Source organism: Squalius cephalus (genome assembly GCF_949319135.1).
Source record: "Squalius cephalus genome assembly, chromosome: 5".
Taxonomy (NCBI): domain Eukaryota; kingdom Metazoa; phylum Chordata; class Actinopteri; order Cypriniformes; family Leuciscidae; genus Squalius; species Squalius cephalus.
In genome coordinates this window covers 13,206,925-13,218,391 of record NC_137126.1, presented here as the reverse complement: position 1 = coordinate 13,218,391, position 11,467 = coordinate 13,206,925, and the positions used below count along the sequence as shown (strand labels likewise).

The window sequence follows — 11,467 nt, the reverse complement described above, 5'->3', positions numbered from 1 at the left end:
CCGAGATGTTCTTTTTTATTAGCTAACTGTTATACCTCTCGTTTATTAATAATTGTTTCACAGCCAAACTTAAAGACCTTCAACTTACCAGCAAGTGTTGACAGAAATGCATGCTGTGCAGTGTTGTGTTTCACGCTGCCTCTGTTTGTTTCCATTGACAATGGGCTCAAATAAGCTCACTTAAGTCGATTCAACTTAAAATTCAATAGAATGAGTAAAATCACGCAAATCGTGCACCTAACTCAAAAAAATAGAGAGACTACTATAGAAAAATTGTAATGTTTATTTTTAGTGTACTTAATTGATTTGGATTAAAACAATTTCAAGGATAAGAAGGTTCGGTTCACTTGCAAATGTCCAGGAATGCTTAAAATTTGCGAACTACTAACCCTTTATGGTATGGCAACAATTAATTTCTACTCATTTCCTTGTTATTCAGAAGAAAAAAAAATACATATTTCACTATGGGAATTAAAAGGGCAGGCCTTAAGGTAGCCAATGATGTGCTGGTTTTAAGTCAAATAGTAGCATCAACAGCTCTTCCATGTAATTAGAGTGAGGATGAGTTAGCCAAATGACTGGGAATGATAGGAATTGAATGATAGGGATCTACTTATTTTTGGTTTGCATTAGTTCCAAGTCGTTAGCCTCATAGCATAATTGCCTAAGTTATATTTAAAAAAAAAAGACTTATGCAATTATGCTATGAGGCTAACGAAGTATATAAATCTATCAATTAAAGTAAAAAATATTTCATGGTTAGAACATAATGAATACCATGGAGGGCTAATTACAACAAAAACAGTACTTGCAAGAGATTAATTATCACTAAATGTATTTTAAAGATGTCAAAATGAGTTTGCATTGAACAGTGGCACAAAAAAATATTTTCATACATTTTTATTTAGTTTTTCTTCTTTATTCAAATCTTTTATTTTAACACTGAATATATTGCATTAAAAGACACAAACCAAAAATATACACTAAGTATTCCTAGTGACATAAACTAAACTTGTCAGATGTCTTAATGTTTTTTAAGGTGCTTCCTGTGCTAGATTATCCAGAGTTATTCCATGAAAACGGAGAAAATGCCAGCCCTCCTTAGCTGTGAGGTCCTCTGCACCTTTAGCTAAATAAAAGTCTAAAGAGGGTTTGTTCCAATCCAGTACAGAGAACTGTAAACGTACACAATACTGCTCTTTGGCCACCTATAAAGTAAAAAACAAAACTGCATTTACTCTTTTACATTAAAAACACAGTGCTCAATCACTGAGACAACAAAGTTTGTTTAACCACAAAATATGTACGATAAAATGTAATACCATGATGCAAAAAGTTATCCAGATAATATAGAATTAAATATAAAAAATATTTTTAAAAACTCACTTTGGCAACAGTTGCCATTAAAGCCTTTCCAATGCTTTTACCTGTAGCATAACCAGAGATGAGTGTCAACACACAGTTCTGCATTTTGGATCAAACTCTGGGTTACTGAGAATATATACACACCTCTGTACTCTGGCATCACATACAGATCCTCCATATACACAGTCCTTCCTTTCCAGGTGCTGTACGTATAGAAGAAGAGCGCATAGCCAACCTTAGAGTGTCCTGTGGAAAGCCGACTACAGTAAGAATACTTGTGAAGAATATATATATAAAAAAAAAAATCCTAAAATGTCATTGTACTCCACTCACTCTGTGGGGGTTGCGACTTTTGAGCTTTGTCATAGTAACTAAGATTAATTATTACAGTGTAATGCATCCTGATTAAATATATATATATATTTATGCTTTTACTATTCCTTTGTCTATGCTCTCATTATTCTTTAATCCCTCCCTGCTCTAGCTTGTACTATTTTGAACGATGACTGAAACTTTGTATTACTGGCACTTCTCGTGTTTATTACCTTCTTATGATTAATTGCTTGTTGTACTTGTCCTCAACTGTAAATCGCTGCTAAATTAATAAATGTAAATGTGATGAGAGATCTTTCTGTCTAAATTTAATTCAACTGAAATATCTATTGATAAAATAACATAAACATAACTACATTTAATGTAGGTTATATCGGGTAAACCAAAGATTTTAAGTAATTGTTTTCCATATATTCCTACCCTGTTTTCTCTGAACATTATGTAATTTTTGGTCTTTTAGGAGTCATTATTACCATCTTTAGACATGTGCTCCTCAGGTACCTCAGCTACAAGACACTGGTAAAAAGGATTGGGCCCAAATCCATCCCTCTCCAACTCTAACAGAAAACAAAGAAAACCAGACTTTAATTAGTAAGCAACATGTGGCTTCATTTTGGCTGTAATAACAATAAAATAATGGGTCAGCTTTTTGAAAATAACCTTTATGGGATATCTTCACTTGGTCAGGCATCTTTTCATAAACAGCCAATTCCTACAGTAAAACATACACAGATAATCGCAACTCATTCTGCATTTAACAATCATTGGGTGCGTATCAATCAGCTCCCTCATTCTGTATTCAGGGCACTTATCATGTCTGTCAGCCATGTCGGTCTGTTGGCAAAGTAGGATCTGTAGGATTTTGCGGTCTCAGTCGCAAAATCCTACCAGTACACTGAAACATTCGCTCCCTAAAAAGTCCCACGATGCACCGTGAAAACCAGAGAGCATCGGCATAACGGATGTTCTGGAATGCAAATCACTGCTACACATTATAAATGTTACCTTATGTTCATTGTTCATTATAGTCAGGGTGCGATTTGCCGGGGGGGGGATGCGTGGGATTTCCCCCTTTCTGGTCAATGTATCCCTGCCTCTGCTTAAATTTAAATTTATCCCCCCCTCAAAGTGATCAGTGCTACTACACTAGTGGCGAGACGGATCACAAAACTTATCATGGATCCGTGGTTTGATTAAAGTCAATTTTATTTTAAAATGCTACTTTGGCTGGCTCTGATAGCTGCCGCAGCCTCTCTGTTGCTCAATGTCCCGCCCACGGCGCTATCTGATTGGTTACACCTCACGAGTAATAGCCTATCAACACTTGCGAGATGGTTGCAGGTCCGTTGGGCAGTGGAGCTGTGTGTCGAAAGGAAGGCATATTCACAGTAATATGCTGAATAATATTCAGCATATTACTGAAGCGGGAATAAACATCACAGTCTGATTATCTGTTTCTATGATGACAAGCAGAGTTAGTGTCCCAGTCACACCACTGAGAATGAGGCGTTTAGCGCGGCGCGGGCGCCGTGTCCAGTTCGCGCGAATGAGGCGAACTGACTAACACAGATGCATGGATGTCTTTTCTATCATTTTACTGTAGCTCAGCATCGCTTTGTAAAGTTAACGTTATTACTTTACAGAGCCGGCTCTCCCTATAAGCGAACTAAGCGGCTGCTTAGGGCCCCGCCGCCACTAGGGGGCCCCCTAACTACAGATGGTACTCGCCGGTGTCGCCGCGGTTTAACAGTCAACCAACCGTGTAAAATCGTTGTCTTCCCTGGACTTGGAAATTTGACCGCAAAAATGAAACGGGTCCATCCATCGGGTGCAAAGAAAAAAAAAAAATCCCATTATAGTAGAGCTACTACTCTAACGAAATCCAGATTTTAAGCAGTTTTTACTATAGAATTATTTTTGCATGCATTTTTTAACTTGGCACATTACACACAAAGAGCCGCCTATTGCATTTTCCGCACAATCCGCGGTGCTATTTCACAGCAGCCTCGGGAGGGTGCGTTAAATTGGACATTATCCCATTATAGTAGAACTACTACTCTAACGAAATCCAAATTTTAAGAAGTTTTTACTGTAGAATTATTTTGTAATTCATTTTTGAACTTGAACATTACACAATGCACAAAGAGCCGCTTATTGCGCCTTCAGCCCAATTCGCGGTGCTATTTCACGGCAGCCTCGGAGGGTGCGTTAAAGTGGAAAATATCCCATTATAGTAGAGCTACTACTCTAATTAAATCCAGATTTTAAGATGTTTTTACTGTAGAATTATTTTGTTAAGATTTTTTGAACTTGACATTACACAATGCACAAAGAGCCGCCTATTGCATTTTCTGCACAATTCGTGGTGCTATTTCACAGCAGCCTCGGGAGGGTGCGTTAAAGTGGAAAATATCCCATTATAGTTAGAGCTACTACTCTAACGAAATCCAAATTTTCAGCAGTTTTTACTGTAGAATTCTTTTTGTATGAATTTTTGAACTTGGCACATTACACAGTGCACAAAGAGCGGCCTATTGCTTTTTCTGCACAATTCGCGGCGCTGTTTCTCGGCAACCTCAGAGGTGCGTTAAAGTGGACATTATCCATTGTAGTAGAGGCACTACAACGAAATCCACATTTTAAGCAGTTTTTACTGTAGAATTCTTTTTATATGATCTACATGTAACGTGTAATGACACTGTAAAATGTAAAAAGTGTTACCTAGAGTTTTTATTAGCCTAGATTTATATTTTATAACTAAACATTTGATATAGGCCTACACATTTGGCTAATGATTGGTCGCTGAAGTAGTGTTTTTGTAGTTGGAATATATAAAAAATAAGTACCAACTCAAACTAGAATATTTTGTAGAATTTTTAATCTATTTGATACATCAATGTTTAAATCACTTTAGAAGGAAGCAAAGAAATTACTGGTCCAACTACTCCCTCTTTTTAAAGTGTGGAAAAGGGAAAAGAAGTTCAAAGATCGAGACTCCAGCAACACCTGTAGTAGGCCTATATGCAACAACTTTATTGAAGATTTTTTAATACTAAAGGTTTTAAGCTGCCTAGTGGACAAAAACAGTTAGTGCTCTTTTAAAATTTACAAAGCATTCAGACAGTAATAAAGTAGATGTAGAAATTTGAATAAAAATAGAAACTTTACTTTTACTGTTTCAGTGAGTGTACTTTAATAAGCAGTAAAATAATTGTGGGCAATCATGTTAAAGAGGTACAGATGAAATGTGTAAGGGTTAGATTGTATACAGTTGCTGGTTTGCGGTGGCAATACTCCGTTATTCACTGCAAAGCAGGGCCCCAAGATTATCCTGCTTAGGGCCCCCAGATTTACAGAGCCGGCACTGTTACTTTAACAGCAACCGTAAAACAGTTTCTACTGTGATGTGTGATGGTTTAACTTTGCAATCAATCGTGGTTCATTCTTACATGTTTTTTTCGTTGTGCATGATCACAGTTCATATGTGTGGGGAAAAATAAGCTATTATAGTAAAAATATTGCGTTAGGCTACTTCATGCAGGGCCGGATTAACCATTAGGGCAACTGGTCACTTGCCCAGGGGCACATGACATCAAGGGGCCCTGACAGGGGCGGAGCTCAGTCAGATCCAGGTAAATAAAAATGTTTTTGATAATACAATTTTCGTTTAACAACATTAACGTTAAACAATTAAACGTCAAAAACAATTAAAACTCTCTCGTAATAATATTAATAAGAACATGCTAATTCGTCTCTTCAGTTACGTCACGCCAGCGCCCATAGCTAGTAATTTTCTTTTTTGCGCAAATCGGATTTTAACTAGCAGCGCCCTTTTTATGTTATTACAAAAATGGCTTAACCGCTATCTATGATGCATTTAATAAAGAAAAACGTCTTGACAAAGATGACTGGACGCCGTAACAACTTAACACTTTTGTTGTTTGAAAAGAAAACTAACAGATAGGCTAAGTTTATTATGACGATGTGAACATATTCAATTCAAAACCCAGACGGACATTTGTTCTATAGAGTCTGTAATCTAACAAAGATATCAATAGCAATATTAGTTTTAACATTAGGCTATGTGACCATTGTAGCCTATATCGACATGAAATATTCATTCAAAATCATTCGTGCATTAATGCTGCATAATTGTGAGAATGCTTTTACGCCTTTCTACAGCGCACGATGCTTAAGGGAATGTTTGCCAATTCCACCTGCGGTAAACGTAGTCTATAATTTGTATTATTTAAAATTACTTTTAACATTTAAAAACAGACGTTTTCAGATTCCAAAGCTTTCAGAAGGTTCCTAATGGCAATACTGCTTTCCTGGTAGCCTTGAGTAAATTAACTTGTCTAAGAAAATGATTCATAAAACGAATAAATATCAGTCGAGCCTATGTTTACTTTAGTCACTGACACAGACGAAAATGAAAAGACTCAGTCAAAGTTCAGCTTTAGGAGGGGAAGAAATAGGCCAGGATAAGAAGACTGAGAGAATAAGAAATATGAAGATGAGGAGCAGGTATTGACAAATAATCTAATGACAAGGTTTTAAAGCTATTTCTTATAATTTTTTGGCCTTCAAAAGTCTTAAATTGCACATATGTAGGTCAGAGAAATCAAAATTTTCTCGGGGGAGCATGCCCCCGAACCCCCCTACCTGGGGGTTGAGTCTTGTTGCCCAGGGTAGAGGGCTGCATTGGGATTGAGTGGACCCAACGCAAATCTCGCGGGAGCGGGCGGTTTGAACTTTGCTGCGGGCGGGAATGGGCGGCTAAAAAAAACACTGCGGGATCGGGAGGTAGCCTAGCGACATGATGGAGATGTCAATAATGGCACTTTTCCACTACACAGTACCAGCTCGCCTGTTTGGTTTTCCACTGTGTAAAAGTTGTAATCTGCTTCCAGGTACTTTTTTTTCGTACCACCTCCGGCGAGGTTCTAAACGAGCTGAGGCGATACTAAAATGTGACGTGAAAACACGGCAGACTGCTGATCAGAGAGAATCATCACTATTCACTGTGTCATCATTGCACGTGCCAGACGGAGTATCCTGAATAAAAACAGCAAAAACAAAAACAAAACCATCCAAAAACAGCATACACTCGATTTCCTCCATTGTCCTGTGTGTATGTGTCCAGAATACATGCCGGCCAGGGAAACGAAACAAACAACCCCATGAATCTCTTCACTAATAGCAATACAAATACATGTTTTTTCCTGCGGGACGGGAGAAGACACAAAATCAATGCATCTCTATTATTGTGCGGGAATAAATTCTCAGAGTTTTGCGGGTGCGGGCGGGAGTGGACATACAGCGGGAGCGGGCGGGAGTGTAACACATACGTTGCGGGAGCGGGCGGTAATGGTCAGAAATTCTGCGGGCGCGGGCGGGAGCGGGATGAAGAAAACAGTCCCGCGCAGGGCTCTAGCCCAGGGCACAGGAAATTTTTAATCCGGCCCTGACTTCATGAGTTAATAAGAAAAAAGATTTTACTATTCCTGCAAATGCAGTGATGAAGTTCATGTTCTCATGATTTATTTCTATGAATACAATTTTTTCAAAACATCCCCCCCTCTGTTTTTTTCACAAATCGCAACCTGATTATAGTGATGTATGTTTATGCTAAAATATAATTAAATAATGTGTAGCAGTGATTGTGTAGTGACTATGCTCACGTGAAAACCAGAGAGCATCGGCTTAACGGAAGTTCTGGAGTGCAAATCATAATTCACGAGAGTATAGTCACTACACAATCACTGCTACACATTATTTAATTATATTTTAGCATAAACATACATCACTATAATGAACAATGAACATAAGGTAACATTTATAATGTATTTGCAGCTGAAATGTTGTACATATGTGTGTCAATGACAAATAAAGCTTAAAAAATTTATTTTATTTTTTATATTTTTTAAATTGATGTAAGGCTTATTTTTGAGTCAGGAAAAATGTGTTTAAACAAGCTTCAATAGTTAACATAATTTTATTTATAAGTGAAATTTTAGCCTTAGTAAGACCCTTAGAGTGTCTACAGTGCCTAACACATTATTATTTTGTGGTTGTGTATTTCATTCATATTAATTTATAATGATTGCATTCTAGTGGCCTTATATTTAGAATCTTTAGCATCTGATTTTACTTTTAAAAGACTTTTAATTATACAAGTATACAAGTCAAGCCACCTTTATTTTTTAACATTTTTTTAATACTTTTTACAATACTGGTTGTAATTAATGCAACAAAAATTGTTTTGGCTGTACAGGAAAGTCAAGAAAGTCATTGTCCAGTTTAAGTAAGTTGTGTTGATTCATTTCCATTGTAAAAATCATTAGTAAATGCATTCAGTATATTGTATTGTATACAATATTCATATATTGTATATTGTATACTATTCATAATTTAGTTTTCAGCCATTTTAAGATTTAAGATACCAAAATATAAAATAATGTATTATTTGACTGAAAATGAATTAAAACGAAATAGGTTTTATAGGTATAAGTGATATATACCATGAATGTATCACATTATTTTAAAAGGAAATGCAATTGGACACAAAATACATGCATGTTGTGCAATAACAAGCCAAGTAGGCTATTTATCATAATGTACTTAAAATAAAATTTTAAATAAATCCAGGAAGATATTGCTGTTGTTCATAAATACCAGTTGTAATGTACAATGAGGACGTTGTCACCGGAAATAGAATCACCAGTAAGCCAGGGTCCTTACTGTCCTTCGTCATTCGTTTGCACAATTCGTGATATAGGTCTATTCACGACCTATGAAGCTAGGGAGCTGAAAAGACGCACCCACTGTCTTTTAAACACAAACGTAACAAACTGTGCATGGTGTTTGCTCACCATAATCATGCGTTCTATATCTTTGCAGTCTTCAGGTTTGGCTGGACGTATTGTAAACTTCATTTTGCACAAGGCAAACAGCGTTTTCTGATTTCCTGCACCACCTTTGACCAGTGACTAAAAATCCGACTGAAGGCTAAACGCGTTCGTCCACCAGAGAGCAGCGAGACTGTAAAATGTGTTCAAGAGCGTCATATATCACAAAAACTGCGCAGCCTCTATTGGCAACCAATGTTCGAATCACATGCTTTATTGTCTTAATTTTCATACTTCATTTGATTGAATACAATAAATAAATTAAAGAAGTTGGCTTAAGTTAGACAGAACGAATAGGCCACCTGATAGATAGATAGATAGATAGATAGATAGATAGATAGATAGATAGATAGATAGATAGATAGATAGATAGATAGATAGATAGATAGATAGATAGATAGATAGATAGATAGATAGATAGATAGATCTGTTTATTTACTTTAACCTTATTTAGCCATTTGATTTGTGCACTGTTAAAAAAAAAACTGAAATTTACGGTAAAAAAACCGGCAGCTGTGGTTGCCAGTTTTTTACCTTAAAAAATATGGTGGCAACATTTTATGTTTTACGGGATTTAAATTTACAGGCAAAAAAAAAACAATATAAAAAAAAACGGTGAAATTTACAGTAAAAAAACGTCAGCTTGGTTGCCAGTATTTTACCGTAAAAAATATGGTAGCAACCTTACTTTGAAAAAAAACAAAAACAAAAAAAAACATCAGCAGGATTTAAATGTGTGGTAAAAAAACATCAGCTGTGGTTCCCAGTACTTTACCATAAAAATACAGTAATAACCTTTTAGTTTTCACGGGACAACCCTTATATTTCATAAACCGATAAATGTTATCATTCAATTTCACTAAAGTATTAAAGTCTGCTCTATATCTTTGTAACATACTGACAGCCATCATAATAATACAGGTGGTAAAAAGAAAAGCACATGATGATTTAGAGTACACCATTAGTTTTCCACAAACTGAAAAACATGTTAATATTAAAGGGATACTCCACCGTTTTTTCATATTAAACTATGTTATTCCCTTAACTAAGACGAGTTGATACATACCTCTTTCGTCTCAGTGCGTGCACTAAATCGCTCTGTCTTGCGGCAAAACTTTGTTAGCACTTAGCTTAGCCCAGTTCATTCAATATGGGCCAAGCAGAGAAGCTACAAAACACCTCCACGTTTTCCCTATTTAAATACAGTTACTCGCGTAGTGTAACTCGACCTAGGACGGTGACACAAAACAAAACGTTGCGCTTTTCTAAGCGTGTAAAATGGATAACTATATTGTATGGCGGAATACCATAGCAAGTGCTTGGAAGCACTTCGACTTCGGCGCAGTAATATCTTCACTGGAGGGAGCGGGGGCCGGTGAGAGGATTTTTAACGAGTGAAGATATTACTGCGCCAAGTCAAAGTACTTACAAGCACTTGCTATGGTATTCCGCCATACAATATAGTAATATGGCCCATATTGAATGAACTGGGCTAAGCTAAGTGCTAACAAAGTTTCGCCGCAAGACAGAGCGATTTAGTGCACGCACTGAGACGAAAGAGGTATGTATCAACTCGTCTTAGTTAAAAGAATAACATAGTTTAATATGAAAAAACGGTGGAGTATCCCTTTAAGAAGGTGCACAGTGTCATACACACAAATACAAAACACCATCATGGTGACACACACGACTCCAAATAATGCCATAAACATTCATTAAACAATATATGATGTAATATAAAGCCCAAATGTATATAACTGATAACAAAAACCAAGAAGAAACATAATTATTTAAATTAAATAGCATCAAATGTGAAGTGTCACACAGGGAATTCTGGGAATGTCAATTTAGAGAAACAACAAGAACAGAAAAAAGAGACGAGCAGAAACACAAGAACTACAACTGACTTCAGCCACAGCCTTAGATGAAATCAACTGAAGATAAAAAAACATTAAATCTCTGAAGATCTCAGCAGAGGAGGATTAAACAACTCCACAAACAGCATTACCAGCTTCACTTATTACTGACCAGACTGACTTTATTTCTGTCATACATCTACAGTTCTGTTTGAGAATTAACAGAGGTTTAGATGTTGATGATTTGTTTCATTTGATGTCACCATGATGGAGATCAGTGACTGCTTTAGTTGGGCTCTTGACCCTTGACTTTCTAACATTAGTTTTTCTCTGCCTACTGTAGCTCTGTGTTTATAATACATGTTGATTATGGCTAGATAATCAGAGAGAAAATGAATCATATGTTGTTGGTTATGTACAGATGACAGCAATCACCATGTTTGATTCACTGAGTTCTTATAGAGTCTTATTTTTGATTATGTGAGTCAATAATTTCACATTATTGATTATTGTAGCCCTATGATTCTACAGCATGTGATCCATCAGTGTTATGATAATCTGAATAATTTTTTAAACATTGGGCACAATAAAGGTTTGAATTACTGTGTCTTTCAGACACACACATATATCAAGAATAGGCATACGAGTCTCAAAAACGGTGATGATAAAAGTGCAGTGTACTTGATGGAGCCAAAACTCATCACACTGTAAAAAAAATCCTAATTTTACAGAAAATAACTGTTATTTTTTGACGATCATTTACTTTAATTTTAAATTGTACTTAAAAGACTGTAAAATTACAAATAATATCTGTAAAATAAAAATTCAGCTGTTATTTTAGGTATTGTGACATTGACAAATTCCAGTATTTCACATTTGTTATACAGAAAATTATATTTTTCATACAGTATTTTTTCTGTTTTCTTAAATTACATAAAAATGTATGTAAAATTACAAATATAATCTGTAATTGAACAGTAACAAAACAGTTAAATGATAAAA

The 11,467-nt window shown here is 36.0% G+C and overlaps 1 protein-coding gene across 1 annotated transcript; it reads right to left on the bottom strand.

Moving 5' to 3' along the window:
• Nucleotides 1-923: 923 nt before the first annotated feature.
• sat2b (spermidine/spermine N1-acetyltransferase family member 2b) lies at nt 924-8,747 on the bottom strand. The gene is made up of 6 exons (XM_079870807.1): nt 8,574-8,747; nt 2,359-2,410; nt 2,172-2,255; nt 1,510-1,611; nt 1,387-1,427; nt 924-1,208 (listed from the first exon to the last, which is right to left on the bottom strand). Exons 1-6 carry the CDS (start codon nt 8,634-8,636, stop codon nt 1,035-1,037), a joined length of 516 nt encoding a protein of 171 aa, XP_079726933.1. The 5' UTR covers nt 8,637-8,747; the 3' UTR covers nt 924-1,034.
• Between the last annotated feature and the right edge of the window lie 2,720 nt (nt 8,748-11,467).